This window comes from Equus asinus, chromosome X (genome assembly GCF_041296235.1).
Source record: "Equus asinus isolate D_3611 breed Donkey chromosome X, EquAss-T2T_v2, whole genome shotgun sequence".
Classification (NCBI taxonomy): Eukaryota; Metazoa; Chordata; class Mammalia; order Perissodactyla; family Equidae; genus Equus; species Equus asinus.
The window spans coordinates 114,142,043-114,163,140 of record NC_091820.1 but is presented as its reverse complement, the minus strand read 5'-3'; the positions used below and the strand labels follow the sequence as shown (position 1 = coordinate 114,163,140).

Here is a 21,098-nt window from a genome sequence, read left to right as displayed (position 1 = left end):
AAATGTTAGGGTGATTACAAGTCATAGTTATGTCAGAGATTGGTTCCTAGTAAACTAAATGATGGTATGAGAATGACCTTGGTGTAAACAGGTACTTTGGCTTGATATGGTGAAAGTTTGTACGAGCCTTATTCTGGTGCTATGATTAGGGATCTCAGTGGGGGTTACCTTGTGGTTTTGTTCCATAATCAAGAGAGTGGTGACGTTGTTCCATGTCTAATTGAGGCGTTTTTACTGTATGATGAGTGGTGGTCTGGGTCCAGTTCTAAATGTTAGTTGTATGGCATTTTGGTTAAGATTGTAGGCTCTGGGTCAGACTGCATTTCTCTACTGCAAAGTCTGCTGGAACTGAGTAGCCTGCCCTCTGAAGTTCATCCCAGTCTCTACCACTCACATAATGAATGCTTATGCAGTTACTCCCGGCCCCTTCCTTCACACACTTATCTGTCTGACTCTAGTCTTTGAGTTTGCCACCTTTGTTTCAAGTATTTCAGCTTAGTCAATGAGATAATTATAATGTTTAGGTCTAGGAAAACCACCAGTACAATGCTGTTCCTACTTTCTTTCATTCTTCTCTTTGAAATTAGTGCTGCTGCAATGTTTCTATAGTATGGAAGGTAAAAAAAAAAAGATATATTATCCTCAAATTCTGGAAAGATGGCGGCTTGAACAATTGTCCCCGGCACACGCTTTCTACTGAATTCTGCTTGAGAATATCACAACAGCCAGGGTAAGCAGGGTGATGGAGCCTGGAAGCTGCATCAAAGGCCATATTTCTTTTAAGATCTTCTAGTTGGGGATGAAGACAGACTTGAGCCAAGGTCATGCTCTTCTTCGGCAGCCTCTAGCCAATGACTAAGCATGGCAGGGATGCCAGCACCTAGCCAATTCTGCCCAATGTGGATGCTCCAAATAGGCAATCTTTGCTCCAGAGCTTCTCTTTGGGTCACCTAAGACCATCCAATCTGCTTAAAGCTGGGTGAGAGTCAAGGAGCAGGGGTAGAGGGAAGGGCATATCTCTTGAAACTTGGGACAAAGACAGTGATTTTGTGGGTATTTTGAGGAAGTTCAACATGCTCTATGAAGCTTGGGCCTGGCTGCCTGCTTTCCTGAGGTCCTGTGGGGCCTATCTGATTCAGCTGACCATGGCAGACCTCGAGGAAAACCACTTTGCCGACCTGAATTGCTTTTACTCCCTGTGGTTGGAAGAGATTGCCACTTGGATTTGGGGAGACATGGGGCAGAGAGCCTTCCTCCCTGGGTCTCAGCAAAGGCATAATGGCTCTTTATCTAGTTAACTTCTGACCCAAAAGAGTAAAAACTGCTTAGCCTTCCACCATTCACTTGTTTACCACTGCTCAGGAGACCCTAATTACCTGACCTAATGCTAAGAAGTCACAGTCATGAGCAGACAAAGAGAAATGACCCATTTAAGGAAAATTATTAGCTAGAGAAGCCAGCCCTGGTGGTCTAGTGGTTAAGATTCGGCACTCTCAGTGCCACAGCCCAGGGTCGTTTCCCGGTCAAGGAACCATACCACCATCTGTCGGTTGTCATTCTGTGGTGGCTGAGTGTTGCTGTGATGCTGAAAGCTATGCCACCGGTATTTCAAACATCACCAGGGTCACCCATGGTGGGCAGGTTTTAGCGGAGCTTTCAGACTAAGACAGACTAGGAAGAAGGACGTGGCCACACACTTCTGAAAAAGTTGCCATGAAAACCCTATGAATAGCAGCAGAGCACTGTCTGATCTAGTTCCAGAAGGCGAGAAGATGGCACAAAAAGATGGGGCAGGTTCCACTCTGCTGAACACAGGGTCGCTGGGGGTCAGAATTGACTCGATGGCACTAACAACAGCAAATTAACTAGAGGGAGGAAGACTAACTCAAACTACTAGACAGGTGGCTCCCATTGATGTAGAACCAAAGGAAGAGTTAGAAGAGAATTATTAAGCAATTAAACAAGTCAGTATTTGTAAAATGTTTAGAACAGTGCCTGGCACATACTATGGGTCATATATATGTTTCACAAACAAAAATCTATAACAAAAAAGTAATGAGAACTCTCAAAGATGTGCAATTAGAGCACAAAAATGGCATTGTAGAACTAGAAAATATTATTTTAAAATTTAAAAATTCAGTACACAAGCTCAAAAAGGGAATGGCTGCTAACAGAGAACCAAATTAGTAATCCAGAAGGTCAAGTGGAAGAAGTATCTTGCAACAGAGAACAAAAATACAAAGAGGTAGAAACAATGAGGGGTAAGTTAGGAGACTTGGAAACAAATCCAGGAGCTCTCTCATGAAACATGAGTCTAGAAGGCAAAGCGAACACAAAGGAAGAAATACGGGGCCGGTCCAGTGGCGCAGCGGTTAAGTGCGCAAGTTCCGCTTCTGGCGGCCCTGGGTTTGCCGGTTCAGATCCAGGGTGAGGACACGGCACCGCTTGTCAGGCCATGCTGTGGTAGGCGTCCCACGTATAAAGTAGAGGAAGATGGGCATGGATGTTAGCTCTGGGCCGGGCTTCCTCAGCAAAAAGAGGAGGACTGGCAGTAGTTAGCTCTGGGCTAATCTTCCTCAAAAAAAAAAAAAAGAAAGAAAGAAAAAGGAAGGAATAAATAAATAAATAAATGACAGAAGAAAATTTCATTGAGTTGAAGAAAGATTTGGGTTTTCAGATTGAAAGGGCTTACTGAGTCTCATGAATGATAATGAAAAAAGACACACATCAAAATCTATCCTTGTGAAATCCTTGCATTCCAAAGAGAAAGAGAAAGTCTTACAAGCTTCCAAACCGAAAGAACACATTCTAGCTTCTAGCTGGTTTTGGACAATAAGAGGCACTGGCAGAAGGTTGGAGACAGGAGACAGGACAAGCCAGGGTGTTTCTCCACCTCCCTCTGCCTCAGGTCGCATCTCTGGTAGCGGTTGCAGCTCCTCTGCAGCCCCAGCTCCTACCAGATAGGCTTCCATTGGGTAACCTCGGTGGCTGGGCTCCAGTAACACTGCCTCCTGCCTTTCACCCCCAGCCTAGGAGCAGTAGTTGCTCCCTGCTATTCTTAGTTTCTGGGCTGCCCCTCATTGTCCCTGTTTGGTTTATCAATTCTTCCCTTATCTGTGCAATCCATTCCCTGTGTTATTGTATTCCCTCTATTTTAAATACTCAGAGCAGTTTCTATTTTCTGGTTGGACTCTGCTTGATACACTTACAAAAGAAAAATAAATTAGGATTAGCCTTTTCATCTATGACACAGAAAGCTAGAGAAAAGTGGGAGGACATCTATAAAATGTTGGGAGAACAGTTAGCTAAAAATCCTATACCCAGTTGTGGCAGGTTGCTTCTAAAATGGCTCCCAATGAGTCCCACCTCCCGGTATTCATCCCCTTGTGTAATTCTCTCCCCTTGTGTGTGTGTCAGACCTAGTGACTTACTTATAAAAAGCAGACTATGGCAAAAGTGATGGGATGTCACTTTCACAATTAAGTTATGAAAGACTGTGGCTTCTGTCTTGCTTACATGCTCTTCCTGGCTGTTCTTGTACTCTGATGTAGAGAGCCACCTGGCAAGGAACCGAGGCTCTCAGTCCAAAAGCCAGCAAGGAACTGAATCCTGCCAGCAACCATGTAAGTGAGCTTGGAAGTGGATCCTGTCCCAGATGAGTCTTGAGATGAGACTGCAACCCCTGTCGATGCTTTTTTTTTTTTTTTTTTGAGGAAGATTAGCTCTGAGCTAACATCTGCTGCCAATCCTTCTCTTTTTGCTGAGGAAGACTGGCCCTGAGCTAACATCCGTGCCCATCTTCCTCTACTTTATATGTGTGATGCCTGTCACAGCATGGCCTGCTGAGTGGTGCTATGTCTGCACCTGGGATCCGAACTGGTGAATCCCAGGCCACCAAAGCGGAACATGCACACCTAACCGCTGTGCCACCGGGCTGGCCCCTGCCGACACTTTAATTGCAGCCTGTGAGAGATTCCAAGCAGACACCTTGATTGGAATCTTATGAAAGATTCTGAAGCAGATGACCCAGTTAGGTCCTGTCCATATTCCTGACTCACAGAAACTGTGAGATCATAATGTGTGTTGCTTAAGCCAGTAAATTTTATTTTTTTAAAAAAGTGGAATTGGGGCCGGCCCGGTGGCACAGCAGTTAAGTGCACGTGTTCCACTTCTGCAGCCCGGGGTTCACTGGTTTGGATCCTGGGTGTGGGCATGGCACCACTTGGCAAGCCATGCTGTGGTAGGCGTCTCACATATAAAGCAGAGGAAGATGGGATGGATGTTAGCTCAGGGCCAGTCTTCCTCAGCAAAAAGAGGAGGATTGGCGGCAGATGTTAGCTCAGAGCTAATCTTCCTCAAAACAAAATTTTTTTAAAAAAGTGGAATTCAAGATTAAAAATAATAGACAAGACAAAAAGGGGCATAAATTGTTCAATCCTTGACTAAGAGATGAGCCATAAACCTTTATGTACTGAATTATTACAGCAGTTTAAGATTTAAAGCAAAGACTTCGAAACACAAGATTTTGGTAAATACTACAACCATAACGGGAGATTATAATATACCTCTTTCGGAACTTAACTCATCAAGTAGACAAAAAATAAGCTAGAGAATAGATGATTTGATTAATATAGCCAACAAGCTCAATGTACAACCATGTATATGTCCATATGCATCTAAAAATGTAAATCATTTCCTAATGTCCAGCGATTGTGTGCTTAATCACAGGGGGAAACTTCATGAATCTGCAAGAAGAGATTTTAGAACCTATACTTTCTCATTATAATCTGGTAAAATTAGAAATCAATAATAAAATATGGTCAAAGTATCTTTACTACCTGGAAATTGAGGAACATTAACTTAATCCAAGATTAAAGAGAAAATCAAAATTGAAATTATAAATTTTTTAGGACGTAACAAAAAAGTGAATACTTTATACCAAAACCTACGGGATCATCTAAGGCTTTATTTAGAAGAAACTTTACAGCTTAAAATCAGGAATCACAATCATGCTCAGGGCCTAGGGAGGTGGGGCCTGTGGAGAATTCAAAGGTACATGACTGTTCTAAAAGCATTGAAGTCTACCAGTTTGTGACATCCCATTTTAAATGCTTTTAGTATTAAAAAAGAAAAAAAATGGGAAATACGTAAACTAAGCTATCTACTGAGAACACAGTTGCAAAGCTGCAAAATCATCAAAAAGAAAATATAAGCAGGGAATTAGTAAAGATAAAGCTAAAATTAGTGAAATAGAAACTTGTCACTGGTTGGGTTCTCTGGGAAATAGATGCTGAGGAGTTAAGGGTCTGAAAGGTTTGTTGAGGAGTAAGATCTGTGAAGACAAAGGGGCAGGGAGTATTGTCAGACTGCAGTGCACACCTGACGAAATCTCTGCCAGCCCACTGGGGACCTCCTCAGCAAAGTTTACCCACTGGAAGCGTCCCATGTTGGGCAGAAAAGGCCTCGCCCCAGTACCACCACCTTGCCTGGTCATTAGCCATGAGCATCCCAAGAGGGGTATGCCCGTCAGCTCAAAATCCGAGGTGGACTCTGAAGGTACTAACAGCTGGCGGCACTTCTTGCAGCTGGACAGTTAGTCCTTTCCTGAGGTGGCGTCTGAGCGGTGCCTCTCTCTGTCTGCCACAAAGACCAACAAAAATAGTATAAAAAAAAGTTACTAAAACCCCAAACCAAAAGCTGACAAAAAAAATTAATTCAATTTATTAAAGCTTCCACATTTTTGTGTGTGTACACAATTTGCAAAATTGTCCTGCAAGTGGAATATATGCGCACAAACCTGCAAAGTGTGGGCATTTAGGATATGGTAAACGATATATCAGGCAAAAACAAGTAGCATTCAAAGAAGTGTCTTCCATGGTGGGGCCTTTAAATCCCTCATCTTTTAAAATGAAACTCAACTCCAGCCTTCCCTCCACTGCCCTGTAAATAAGGAAGCAATTTTCAATGACTTGAAATTAAGAAAGGGCTACTTCTACTAGAAAACAAGAGTTGAACACTCTATTCATTCGAGGTTTCAGTGTCCCCCAAGATCAGGAACAGTGGCTTGGGAGGGGCTGGGCTGGGACCTGGACAGGGAATGTCCATGTGCAGTGACACCCGTGAGGATCCAGAGCTTTAGTGGGCCCAGAATGCTCCAATTGCCCAACTTACTGAGATTTACTCCCAGTTTCTAGACTGGCTTGACTGGGCGTAATTCAAACAGGAAAAGCTCATAGTTGTTCCAATCTTCTGGAGCTCCGTGATAACATTTAATAACAGCTGATCGGATATATTCCACACATTGTGTTATGGAATTTCTTTAAGGAATTGCTAAAATATACGGGGTTCAATTGTTCTGTAGTACTCCTACATTTTATCTAGATTAGATTCTAGACAATCAATAGATCCATAAATTGCCCCCCAGAAATTCAGCAGAGTAACAGTTCAGAACCTTTGACCTGAATGGCAGAAGTAGAAGAAACTGCACTGTCCAGTATGACCACTAGTCACATGTGGCTATTAAGCACCTAAAATGTGGTTATCTGACTGGAAATGTGCTGGAAGTGCAAATACACGCAAGATGTCAAAGACTTGGTACGAAAAATGAGAAAAGAACATGAACTATCTCATAATTTTCATACTGTTTAATATTGATATATTTTGGATATATTGGAGCAAATATATTAAGATTTATTTGACCTGTTTCTTCTAAAGATTTTAGTTTTCCTTTTTCTCCCCAAAGCCCCCTGGTACATAGTTGTATATTTTAGTTGTGGGTCCTTCTAGTTGTGGCATGTGGGATGCTGCCTCAATGTGGCGGGCAGTGCTGGTCCGCACCCAGGATCCAAACCTGCGAAACCCTGGGCCATTGAAGCCGAGCGCCCCAACTTAACCACTTCGCCTCGGGCTGGCCCCCTAACCTGTTTCTTTTAACTTTTAAAAATGTGGCTACTAGAGCATTTAAAACTACACATGTAGCTCATATTTCCATTAGGCGGTGCTGCACTAGATATTTACTGCAGAGTTTCTCAAATTCCTGTTCCTTTGACTCATTCTGAGTTCCAATCAGTAAAGAAATAATGGTAAACCCATCCTTAGGGCTTGCTATGGCTTTCACAGTACAAGGCCAATGTGTGTCAATAGTGTGTTCATCTTCAGTGCTCCATAATCTTTTGATTAATAGGAGGCCAAACGGAGGTATCTTGTGACTGTCCACACTGCAAAGTGCACATCGAGAGAGGGGCACAGGATGGGAAGGCCATAAGCACCGGCAACAACAAAACCCGCAGGAGGTTATCCTGCACCGGCTGTGATAATGGCTCCAGCGACTTTTTGTTGACCGGCCCTGTGAAAGCCAACCTTCTAGCTGTGCATTCAGCCGAGGTCCTGCGGCCACCGTGTACCGTCCGATCGCTCGGTTGGACTTCTGGTGCAGGAGGATGAACCGAGAGGTGGCGGCAGTGGCAGGAGCGGCTCCAGGAGCGGCCAGGCACCGTGAGCCCGGATAGGGAGGAGGAGGGTGAGAAGGAAGAGGCGGCGGCAAAGGGGGAAGAGAGAGCGTCCGGGGCGGCGACGCCGGAAGATGGGACCCGCGGCGGCTTCCCCAAGGCCGGAAGACTCTAGTTTGGGTCCCCGGAGTAGCGGCTTGTCCTTGGCCGGGATGATTCCACCGAGCCGCCCCCGCCGCCCCCGCCGCCCCCGCCGCCCCCTTCCCTCCCTCCGAGTGACCCCATCCCGGAGCTCCGCGCCGCCCGACCTCGGGCTGGGCCTGCCCGCCCGCCCCCAAAGCCGGGTTTTTTTGAAAGGACCAATAAAATAGATAAACTCCTGGCTAGCCAGACTAAGGTAGGAAGAAAAGGAGGAAGGGAGGGAGGAAGGGGGGTTAAATATTAGTAATGACAAAGTAGATAAAAAGATATATAAGATATTAAAAGACTTTTAAAGGAATATCACGTGCAACAAATATGAATATATAGAAGGAATGATTGGCTTCCTGGCAAACCATAACTGACCATAAGCTAACAAAATTGATCCAAGAAGTAGACAACCCGAAGAGCAGTAACGATAGAAAAGAATGGAAAGTCAGCATGTCTAGTTGGTTTCACAACGAAGTTCTAGCTAAGCTTTTAAAAAAAATAGTTTCAATGTTATTTGATCCATTCTAGACCGGTGTTTTTCAAAATATCTGAGTGAAGGACCAGTTTTTTAAAAAATTACAATTATTGTGGACATATACTTTTTATAAAATTCAATACAAATAGAATAACAAGTGAAGCACAAACCCAATTTTTTAATTTTAAGATTCATCAGAAATAAATTACACTTCATTAAATATAGTCAAAACAAATTTAACATAGGGACAAAATAATTACAAAGGCTGAATGCATTATTCATTGATGAGTCCACTGATCACTGCTTGGATGGCATGGCGATGTCAATTGCTATAAAGGTTTCTAAAACCTCTCAAATTCTGTACTTATCCCATCGTGGATTGGTGACAAACAGTTCTGGGACTGGCACCAGTCCTCAGACCACGGAAAAAGATGGAAAGATCCCAAATTCACTTTGTAAAGCTAGCATAGCCTTACATACGATAATATGATATTAAAACATAATATTTGTACAAAATATACACATAGAAATTCCAAATAAAATATCAATAAATGGAATCTAGCAATGTAGCAAAAGCATAACATTCCATGACTAAGTAGGGTTTATTTCAGAAGTGCAAAAATGATTTAACATTAGGAAGTCTATCAACGTAATTCATGACATGAAGTAATTAAAGGAGAAAATTATGTCAATAGGAACTGATAAGGCATTTAAAAATTCAGCAGCCATTCCTAATAAACATTCAAAGTAAAATAGAAATGAAAAAGAAAGTACTTAAATATGATAAAGATTGCTTACCAAAACTGAACAGCAAACATTATACTAACGGATGAAATAAAGTCATTTTTATTAAAATCATGAAGGAGAGAAGGATGCTATCACCACTATTATTCAACATAGTTTTGGATGTTCTAACTAATCCAATAAGACAAGAAAATGTGGATGTGTAGCAGACTGTTGGTTGTCTTCAAAAGTCTGTTCTCCCCTTCTTCCTTAGAGACAGTTTGAGCTAAGGACATGGCTGAGAGAATACATTTCCCAGGTTCTCTTGGCGCTAAGTGCAGCCATATGACTGTGTTTGCACCAGTGGAATATGCCCAGATGTGATGAGGTCAATGTACCTCTCAATTGCTTAAAAGGAAATTGTTAGTCCTGCTCCCCACAGGCTGGAATATAGATATAGCTACAACTCAGCTCTAACCATGCGGATGAGTACAACACCCCAGTGGATGGCAGAGCAATAAGGTGAAAGGAGCCTGGGTCACTGAATGAACTAGAGGGACAAGGGAGTTCCACCAGCCTGGACTGGTCAGCAACCACGTAAGAAACAAACTTCAATCTTATTTTTACCACTACATTTCTCCCTCTGTCTCTCTCTCTCTCTCACACACACACACACACACACACACATACACGCAGGTGTATTTAGCTTTTACCACAACTAAAACAATAAGAATTCATATTAGAAAAAATATACAAAAATTATCCTATTTTTAAAATTATATTCATAGAAATCTTAGTAAACTCTAGTTTTATAAAAACTACCAGAAGTAATACAGGGTTTTGGTAAGCTGGTTAGCTCTGTGAAGATAAGGAAAACCAATAGTATTTCTTTGTTATCAATAACCCGCTAGAAATAGTAATGGGGAAATATTCCATTCACAACAGTGACAAAAACTTAAAATACCTAGGAATGAATGGAAGAGGAAATGTACAGGATTTATATGAAGAACATTTTAATTTCTTATTGAAGAACATAAAATAAGATCTAGATAAATAGGAAGACATAATATTATAAGAATATTAATTTTCCCCAATACACACATTGTTCTTCATATTGCTTTATTTTAATGATATAATTTTGAGATGTACATAAAGAGCTTACTTCTTGTTTCTTTGTGTACGCAGTTTCATTTTACTGATATACCATTGTTTAGTCCTCTGTTGATGGATAAAACACTTTTTACCAATCTCCTGCTTTACAAACAATATTTCAATGAATAGCACTGTATATACAATTTGTATATTCCCGAGTATATATGTAGGATGTGTTTCTAGACGCAGAATTTCAGAGTCCAACAGCATGTACATCTTAAATTCTTACAGATATTGCCAAACTGCTCTCCACAAAAGTTGTATCAGTTTACACTCCCACCAACAATGTATGAAAGTGCCTGTTTCGCTGCACTCTCACAAAAATTGCGTTTAATTAAACTTTTTGGTCTTTGCTTACCTGTGAGGTGGAAAGGGTATTTTAGTGTGGTTTCATTTTGTGTTTTTCTACTTATGACTGAGTTTGAACATGTTTTCGTAAGTTTAAGGACCATTTGTATTTATGTTTTCTTGAACTGTATGCTCATATTCTTTGCCCGTTATTCTGCTGGATTTTTGCTCATTTTCTTATTGGTTTTATTGTAACTCTTTATATATTATGGAAATTGGTCCTTTGTGATATTAGTTGCAAGTATTTCAATAGATAGTAAAAGTTCCATAAAGTCACCATAATCAAAACAGTATGGTATCAGTACAAGAATAAAAATTGATCAGTGAAATAATTGCCCAGAAACAAACTTGAAATATGCATAGGAAACTAATGGATAGTAAAAGCGGGACTTTAATTCATTGGTTTGATAAGTAGATGTTGGTACAATTGGCTATCCACATGAAAGAAAACAGAGCCGTGCTGCTATATCATACCATAACAAAAATCTAATCTAGATGAATGAACAGTTTTTAAATAACCTTATTTTAAAACAGTCTTAGATTTACAGACAAAATGCAAAGATAATATAGAGTTTCCATACATGTCACTCTCAGTTTCTTTTATTAACATCTTACATTAGTATAGAAGGTACATTTGCCATAATTTGTTTACAATTAATAAAGCAATATTGATACATTTTTATGAACTAAACTCCATACTTTATTCAGATTTCCTTAGTTTTACCTTAATGTCCTTTTTCTGTTCCAGGATCCCATTCAGGACACCACATTGCATTTAGTAGTCATATCGCATTGGGCTTCTCTTGGCTGTGACAGTTTCTCAGACTTTCCTTGTTCTTGATGACCTTGACAGTTTTGAGGAGTATGGGTCAGGTATTTTGTAGAATGTTCCTCAACCAGTGTTTGTTTTCTCATCAATAGACTAGTGTTATAGGTTTTGGGGAAGAAGACCACAGAGGTAACATGCCGTTTCATCACATATCAAAAGGATGTATTATCAACATAACTTATCACTGTTGACATGAATCTTGACCACTTGTTTGAGATAGTGTTGGTCAGATTTCTCCACTGGAAAATTATGCCCCCATACTGTACTCTTTGGAAGGACGTCACAATGCACAGTCCACACTCAAGTAGAGTAGTGGGAAGTTACCATGTACTTCCTTGAGGGCAGAGTATATACATAAATTATTTGGAATTCTTCTGAATGAGATATTTGTCTCTTCTCCATCATTTATTTAATCATTTATTTATAACTTTATGAATCCATTGATCCTTATTGTATACTTTGGGTTATAATCTAAGACTACTTTATTTCTTTTGTTACACTAAGTTGCTCCAGCTTTGGCCGTTGGGAACTCTTCCAGTTTGGCTTTTGTATCCCTTTGACATACCTTCATCATTGTGGATTTTTTGGGGCACTTTCTTACTTTTGGACACTACTAGATGCTCCAGGCTCATCTTGTATATTTCCTGCCCCAGTTTTAGAATCAGCCATTTCTCCAAGGAGCCCTGGTTCCTTTTATTGGAGAATGATATCAGAAACAAAGATCTGGGTGTTAAGTGTGCTCATTGCTGCTGGAGTGTCATTGCTTCTAGGCCCTCTCAGCTGACAGAGCAAGAAGATGTATGTGGATATACTAACCAGAGTATACACATACATTTATAAATATTTCATATCTAATTATCTGTATCTATGTTAAGCTAAACATGAGTTCATACTGATGTCACAAACTCTACTCCATTATCACATGTATCATTCTAGCTTCCTCTCACCTTACTTATCTGCAATGTTGGATGAACAATTTTACCATAAGAAATAAAAAATATTTGAAGAAAATTTGGAGAACATTTATTGAGTTCTAGGAGAACATTTTGGGAGTCAGGGAAATCTTTCTAAATGAGACACAAAATCCAGAAGCCGTTAAAAAAGATAGACATGATTGACTGTATAGATTTTTTTAAGTTTTTATGTTCCCAAACAACATAAAGTCAAATGACACATGCTATACTTAGAAGAAGTATTTTCAACACATATAATATATATAGGAATGATATTCCTAATACACAAAGGGTTTCTATAAGATAAAAGTGCAACCGAAAAAATGGGCAAAAGATATGAATAAACAATTCACAAAGAGAAAATCTAAATGGCCAATGAATGAAAAGATGTTCAACCTCCCTGCTGAAAATAATTACAGTAACAATGAAATACTGTTTCCACCTTTAATTTTTTTTCTTTTTTTAGCAAGATTAGCCCTGAGCTAACTGCTGCCAATCCTCCTCTTTTTGCTGAGAAGGCTGGCCCTGAGCTAACATCCGTGCCCATCTTCCTCTTCTTTCTATGTGGGACGCCTACCACAGCCTGGTGTGCCAAGCAGTGCCATGTCTGCATCCGGGATCTGAACCGGTGAACCCCGGCCGCCAAAGCGGGAACGTGCGCACTTAACGGCTGCGCCACCGGGCCGGCCCCGCCCTTAATTTAAAAGTTAAAGGATTAACAACGTTGTATGCCATCAAGGTCTTGGGAAAAAGTCACTTTCAACTTTGCTGGCGGGAATTGAGTTTCTCTAACCCTTTTGGAGAGAAATCTGAAGGTAGATTTTTAGAAGCAAAAATACACACACCTTTTGACCTAGCAATCCTTAATTTCGGAGGCTATCCTATATGAATAGAAGTACTGCTTCATTCGGTTATATGTCCAAGAATGCTTGTGGCAGCATTGTTTGTGGAGGCAACTGTTATAACTACCTGAACCTTTAGCAATAGGGGAACGGTATATCCATACTATGGAATATGACCCAACTTTTAAAATATGAATTATATATACAATTTATTGGCCTGGAAGAATTTCCCTAAAGCATCATACAACAAAAAAAGTTTACTACAGAACCGTGTGTATGGCATGATCTTTTTTTGGGTAACAACCAACAACAATGACAACAACAAAAACTCTCTACGTGTGTATTTTTTCGTATAGACAGAGGCCAAAGAGTAGATGTATTAGGTTGGGTTTTCCCAGAATTAGACATTGAGGTAAGGCTTTGAATGCAAATAGTCTAGTTAGGAGGTGACCCTCGGAAGCATTGGTAGGGAAATAGGAAAGTGAGCTAGGGAAGGAAGGAAACCAATGCAAGGTGCATTAGTGAGCAGGTACGGCTGTGGGCAACTGGGGCTCAGTCCTACTGGGGATTTCTAAGCAACTGTGGAACACACCCTAAGGTTGTCTCACCTAGGCAGGAGGTGAGGAAGCTGGCACTACTCCTTGTCAGTCCACTCAGGATGTGGCATTGCTTCTTATTTTGGTTGGGTGAGGGAATTTCACTCAGCCATTTCTCTCATAGTGGCTTTTACTTGTTATGTGAGGGAACAATTTGAGGATTCTTCTAACTATGGAATATGTCTCTTCCAATACTACACTCAGGAGCCAGAGAAATGACCACAGAAGGGATGTGGATCCATTGGATTCACTGTGAGACTTGGGCCAGGACTCCATTTTCTACCAGGCCTCCATACATTCTGCTCTAACAGGGGGGTCCCATGATGGCACTTTGGGTTCCCTGATATCAGCCCCCGAAAATATGGGAATTCCTCTTTCCCATTATACAGTCGCAGTGATGAATGACCCAGGTCCTGTTGAGGCAGAATTGCTGGAACCATAATTGTATATATTTGCTGTGGCATTGCAGGGTCCTTCTTCAAGGGGACCTGGCCTTTTTTTTCACTTGATCAGCTCTGGGTCTGAGAATCTGCTCAGGATGGAAACTAGACAAGGGATCATGACTTTTCCTTTGTGGCAATTGACATCAGTCTACTGCTTACCTATTCTTGAATTATTTTTTTTTCAGTTTTATAAGCAATACCCTTGTTGGGTTCTGTTAATGGGCTGAATTGTGTCCCCCCAAAATTCATATGTTGAAGTCCTAACTCTCAGTACCTCAGAATGTGACATATTTGGAGACAGGGCCTTTAAAGAGGTAATTAAGGTAAAATGAGGTCATTTGGGTGGGCCCTAATCCAGTATGACTGGTGTCCTTATAAGAAGAAGAAATTAGGACACAGAAAACACACAGATTGAGGGGAGACCATGGGAGGACACACTGAGAAGGCAGCCATCTGCAAGGCAAGGAGAGAGGCCTCAGAAGAAACCAACCCTGCCGACAACTTGATCTTGGACTTCTAGCCTCTAGAACTGTGAGAAAATAAATTTCTGTTGTTTAAGCTACTAAGTCTGTGGTATTTTGTTATGGCAGCCCTAGTGAATTAACACAGCTTGCCATCTATATTATTCCTAGGAATTCCATAGTTTATTAACCATCTCTACAGACCCCTACAGGTCAAAGCCCTATCTTTGGCATTCCAGACTTGCTATCCGTTGTGGTTATTACACTCACCATGATTGTGACAGTTAACTGCTGCCACCTGGCCTCTGCTATTCTAGAATCCTATCATCCCCACTGACATCAGCCTAATTACATATCAGTCTCCCCCATCATGAACCCTAACCCATAGAAGACAACCACCATGGAGTTTTTCAAGAATGCCAGCAACACATTCCTTATTGCCTTAACAAAAGAAGTGTCCTCTGAGCCCTCCCAGGGGACATCATCAACTGGTGTGTTTTCTGGTCTTACATAAGAAAGCCATTTTAATTTGCCCACCTCTATGAGCTTTCTGACCCTTCTCTCAGTACTCTGTCAAGCCAGTTCCAACAACTCCACTTCATTTACTATACAGGCTTTGTTGTTTCCAAGTTTCAAGGAGCCGTTCCAGCAGCATACTAGGACTGGCTCCAGGTGTCTTTGCCAGGATGTTAAAGCCTGAGTCATGAGAGATTGTTCCAATATCAATACACGCTTCCATATCTAGCTTTATATTCCTCCCTGCTCCAGTACCCTCAAGATCCATTCCCAGGTTTATTCTCCCAATTCCTGCAAATACATATTCACCGAGTCCTACAACTATTCAGTGAATAATCTCTTTTCTCTCATAGTAGAAACAGTAGTTCTCTGTTTGGGCCATGCTAAGAATTGTCCCTAGCTATTTGTCTATAGAAGAAATGTGCTGAGGTGGGAGCAGATCTTGAGGAAGACAAGCATCATTCTCCTGTGTAACTCTACCACCCTCACAATCAAATCTGGGCCTGACTTTTAGCCTAGACTGCCCTTTTCTGGAAGAGATGAAAAAAGATAAAAGTTCCCATGAAGGCCTTCTGCTTCCATACTGTTCCTCAATTTAATGGTTGGCTGACAAAACCTATCATTTGCTTCCTTTTGGGTTTCTATGGCCATTAACAACAGCAAAACAACTCCCTGATTCTTAAAACTTCCATCTTTCAAGTGCTAGAGCTGTTGCGAAACCCAGTGCATTTCCTTCCATTTGCACCCTATCCCAATGCAGAATAGGTGAGAGTCTCGTCAACTGTGATTCCATAACATGCCAGGGATTACCACCGCCCTACTTACCACCAGTAATGAGGTCTTTGTGTTCAATTGATCCAATTCCAGAATCCTGTCTTGAAAGACCATTTCTGGTATCAACTATCTTACTCTGGGTGAAACAGACCCTAAGATAATTATTTGAGAGGAAGTGATTTATTTGGAAGACAATCCCAGGAAGTTATGGAGGAAAGTGGAAAAGTGAGTTAGGGATGACATGAAAAACAATACAAAGTCTGTTAATGAGCAGGTTAGTGCTGTGGGCAACTGGGACTTGATTCTACTGGGACCTCAGCAAAACTAAATAGAACATGCCTCAGAGTTTTCCACCCAGGGAACAAGGAAGCTAGGATATTTTCCCTCCATTCATATCCACCATTGATTGCGGGTTGCTCCTATGGGCCCTAACTCCCTGCCACTTCTGGCCCGCCGTGTACACTGGCTGAGCACATTCCTGTGGCCAGAAAGTCCTCAGCAGAGAGCCTCAGGGGCTGTAGTAAGAAGTCGTTGGCCTGTAGGAAACAATGAGTGCCTAGGGGATATTGGGAGGGGCATCAACATGGGTCTTCAACCTTTTCTTTACATACACTGGTATTCTTTTTCTGGTTGAGGTGAGTATGTGCCTGTGCACTAGCTGCCAAGGGGCAGGGAGATGGAAGATTTCCTCCTTCAGACTTTGCAGTGGGAGGTTTGGTTTGCAGTCCGCCAATGGTGTGCGCACTGGGGATTTCCCCCCAAATACGATGGGGAATTGGATGTTGGACAGAAATAAAATTCCACTACACATACCTTTCATGATCATGTTAGGTCTCTGTGATTCTCTCATAGCCCCTTAAATTTTCACCTATGTATCGCTCAGGGATGCTTTTGTCTCTATATAGCAATATCTAACTACAAGGACTTAAATATATGGGTCTACGAGTTTATTTTTCTCACAGAACTAGAAGGCTGGAGGTCAGGGGCTGCTAGCATTTGTTCACCAGCTCAACAATGTCAGGGCTGATGGCTTTGCAGTTCTCTTGGCCTTTCCCTCAATGTCCCTAGATGGCTTTAACAGCTCTACATTCAAGGCAAGAATGAGAGGAAGGGACAACACCTTTCTCAGGAAAGCAAAAGTTTTCCCAAAGAACCCATACATTCATTTTCTGTGATTGCTGTACCAAATCTCTGCAAATTTAGTGGCTTAAAACAACATAAGTTTATTATCTTACAGTTCTGGACGTCTAAGTCTGAAATGGGTCCCGCTAGGCTAAAATCGCAGCGTCAGAAGGGCTGCGTTCCTTCTGGAGGCTCTAAGGGAGTATCAGTGTCTCTGCCTTTTCCAGCTTCTAGGGGTGCCCATATTCCTTGGCTGGTGGCTTCCTTCTGTTTCAAAGCCAGCAATCACATCACTCTGACTTCTGCTTTTGTCATCACATCTCCTTCTCTGACTCTTTGGCCCACCTTCTGCCACATTTAAGGATCCTTGTGATTACATTGGGCTCACCTGGATAATCCAGGCCACACTCCCTATTTTAAGGTCAACTGATTAGCAAGATTAATTCCATCTGCAACCTTAGTTCCCTTTTTCCACGTAACCTAACATATTCACAGGTTCTGGGGATAAGGACATGGTTGGGGGGGCCATGATTTACCTACCACAACCCACTTTTGTCTCGTTGGCCAAAATTCTCACTGAGAGGAGGCTTGGGAGTGGGAGTTGGGTTAGATGAACAACAGTGTCTGCCATACTTTGCTTGCACTTCTCACAGTTTGTAATTAAATATTTATTGTATGATTTTCTCCCCTAGTAGACACTGTATTCCATGACAGCAAGAACCATGTCTGCTGTGTTCTCCACTGTATTTTCAGCATATGATACAGTACCTAACGCACAGTAGCAGCTCAGTAAATTTTTAGTGCATAAAGGTATGCACGAACAAGTACACAGACACATAGACACACATACATATGCAAGAGCATCCTACAGCGTAGCATTTTCTGGATGATAGCTAAGAACTGGAAACTAGTTGTTCATCTATAGGAAACTGGTTATATAAATAATTTATTTTTAAAAAGCAAATCCCTGGTACATTTTTACAATGGAATATTCAGCCTTTATAAACAATGAGGCCGATCTTAAGTTAGTGACATGAAAAATGTTCATGATTTATCATTAAGGGAAAATGAAAGTTGCAGAACAGCATCTATCGTATGACGCTATTTGTGTGATAAAGAATAAACTGAAGCTTATTGCCCTGGGGAAGAAGAACACAAAGAACCAGAAAGAACAAAGAATTAAATTCTTGGCTTTGAATTGTTCCAGGAACACACACCAAGCACATTCCTGTCTCATGGTCTCTGAACTGAGTGTTCTTTCTGCCTAGAACACTCTTCTCTCACATATTAACATATTGATATGAATTAACATTAATATTAACACATTAATAGCTTGCTCTGTCCTTTCTTGTTTAATTTTATCTTCTTGGAGAGGCCTGACTTGACCACTCTATCTCAAATAGCATGCCCTATCACTCTCCATCCCCTTGCTTTGCTTTATTTTACATGACATTAGATATCTATTTGTTTAATTGATTGTTATGTCACTTCTCCACTAGAATGTGGAGCCCCATGAGGCCAGGGATCTAGGTGATTCTGATGGTGATTCTGACGCAGGTTGCTGAAGTACCTCCCTCAGTTTAGGAACCACTTCTAATGCTTAGGGCAGCGGTTCTCAGTGTGGTCTCCAGACCAGCAACATTAACATCACCTGTGAGCTTGTTAGAAATGCAAATTCTCAAGCCCCACCCCAGACTTACTGAATAGAAACCCTGGGAATGGGGCCCAGCAGTCAGGGTTTTTAACAAGCCCTCCAGGGGAATCTGATGCGCGCTGAAGTTTGAGAATCACTGACATTGGTTTTCTTTTTTAGTCAGCATTCCCCCAGCTCTCTTCCTACGTATCTTTTCCAGGTAGAAAGATGTCAACTGTCTTCCCTATTCCTCCCTCTGTGCTGCTCCTAAGAGTGTTCTAAGTCAGATAGGAATGTTGAAATTCTGTGTTTAACTTACTTTAAATTTTTCTTGAACTTTATTGTCTAGAAAAGGGGCTGACAGTAAATATTTTTGGTTTTGCAGGCTGTAAAGTCTGATGCCATGACACAACTCTGCCGTTGTAATGTGAAAGCAGCCACAGACAATATGTAAATGAATGAGAATGGCTGTGTTCCAATAAAACTTCACAGATGGATGCTGAAATTTGAATTGTTGACAATCTGGTGGCATATAATATGTATATTGTATGTAATATGTGTTTAATAACACATTAATATATGTTATTTTGCATTTCTCTGATTATATTCATTTTGCCTCTTCTGTGAAATGCTTGCCCAGTTCTTTTGCCCTGTTTCCTATCTGCTGAAGGGAAATCATTCCAGTAGGTAGTACCCTTGGTTATTCACTTTGGCTAGGGGGAGATAAAGCTTGATATATGAACATACAGTGAATCCTGGGAAGTGGCAAGTGTCTTGGCTCTTTGGAATCATAGAGGGAACAATCCTAGAACACTAGTGGCAAGGAAGTCTGGGAAAGAGATATGTAGATGGACCCCTAGGAGTGGGCTCAGAGTGTGCAACGCTTTGTGTCTCCGATTAATATCCATCAAAGAGCATTCATTGCAGAGTGGATTCAAAAACGGCTAGGTGGATAAACCAACCTTTCTCCTTGGCCACTCAGTACTTGTGCAATAGGCCCATGAATAGGGGTTATGCAGGCAGGAAGGGGAAGCTGTGTGTAGGCCCAGCAGCATGGGCTTCATCTCTCCAAGGCTGATTTAGCTACTGCCACTGCTGAGTACTCAAGAAGCCAACAGCAGAGACGAGTAGTGAGTCCTTTATATAGTACCAGTCACTGAGGGAACACTAGCCACCCACCTTACGGCAAGTTAATTACGTTGGACCCCTTCCACCTTGGAGGAGACAGTGAATTGTCCTTAATGGAATTGATATATACTTTGGATTTGAGTTTGCCTTGCCTGCCTGTCTGTCTCTGCCTAATTCTACTGCTTTCTTATTCACTTCCTTATTCACTCTCCAGTAAAACCTCGCACCCCTAACTTGGTTTCAGCTTCTGCTTCCAAAAAATGCAATCTCTTTTCTTGGGGGAAATGGGACTCTTGTAATGCGTAGCATGCACTGAATGGTGATTACTCAAATTATTACCCATGGTGACTCGAAATGGAATACAAGTGGAGGGCAAAGCTTTGGAAATCAAGTGGCTAGAGCACTTAGTCCCCATGGTGACAAGGGTGATTGCAAAGAATGTGGCTAGGGCTAACTGCTTCTGATGACCCTAGAGAGCTTACATAGAAAAGAGAGAAATGGAAAGCCTCGAGTGCACAACTCAGTTCTTAGTGGAAAATCAGAGTGCCTCAATGCCACCATTAAAGTCGTCTTTATTCTCCTGGAGCTGCAGGACAGACATGCCTGAAGAGCATGCTCAGGGGCTGATGATAAATGTTGCAGAGGTGCAGTATCAAAGGCTCAGCCTTGCTAGGACTCTTAGGCTGAGTTAAGGGCACTGCTGGGGAAAGGATAGGACCCTAACACATCGGATAAATATATCTGGGCGTAAACAGATGAAGCTGAGAAAAATTTAGCCTCCAAGTTCCCTTGAACTTTTCTTGCCACTAGAAGCAATCCTACATTCCTTGTCCGATGGAACCAGTCTTACTCTGCATAAAAACTTTTTAGTGACTTTCACTGGCGTGTTTGCCTCACAAGGAATGCTGATTCTCCTCAGGACCAACCCCCACAACACTTCATTGCCTCCACTCCCATAAGAATCGTCAGATTTCAGTATAGCCTATATGCCCAAATGCCCAAGGAGAAGGGAATGTTGAAGTGGATCTATTATGTGCAACTTGCTCAGTGCCTACCTCCAACTATACTTGTAGAAGGACAGTGCAGTAGAATTCCCCGGATTGTGGGATTTTCCGTTTTAAAACTGTGACAGTCTCGGGAAAATTGGGACAAGCTGGTGACCCTACTGGGAGGACATTCTTCACTAAGGCATTAAAAATACATTGGTGTGAGGAGCACCAGGATTATTGAAAAAGCTCTGTGGAATATCCCCTGTAGGCCGGAGACGATGGTGGGAGATGCTTCAGTGGAACTGGGCTCCCTGATTTCAGTAGAAATAATCGAGTTCTAAAGGGTAGAGTCCAGATGATGGTACTTAACTGTTAGAACTAGGGTAGCTGCAATTAACATAACAAAGCACAAGGATAAAGTGGTAATCAGAGTGTTTCGACCTCCATCTTTTGCAGTGGGCTATTGTTTATGGAATT

General features: G+C 41.6%; 1 protein-coding gene across 1 annotated transcript; it reads right to left on the bottom strand.

Annotated features, from left to right (window-relative positions):
- Positions 1 to 6,711: 6,711 nt before the first annotated feature.
- On the bottom strand, positions 6,712 to 11,796 carry LOC123282397 (uncharacterized). The gene is made up of 2 exons (XM_070501785.1): positions 11,730 to 11,796; positions 6,712 to 7,827 (listed from the first exon to the last, which is right to left on the bottom strand). Exons 1-2 carry the CDS (start codon positions 11,794 to 11,796, stop codon positions 6,980 to 6,982), a joined length of 915 nt encoding a protein of 304 aa, XP_070357886.1. The 3' UTR covers positions 6,712 to 6,979.
- Between the last annotated feature and the right edge of the window lie 9,302 nt (positions 11,797 to 21,098).

Coding starts and splice junctions, on each gene's coding strand:
- LOC123282397 (XM_070501785.1), bottom strand. CDS start 11,796: ATGAGCCTGGAGCATCTAGTAGTGTCCAAAAGTAAGAAAGTGCCCCAA. Junction 7,828..11,729: donor AAAAATCCACAATGATGAAG/GTATGTCAAAGG, acceptor CTGGCTAGCCAG/GAGTTTATCTATTTTATTGG.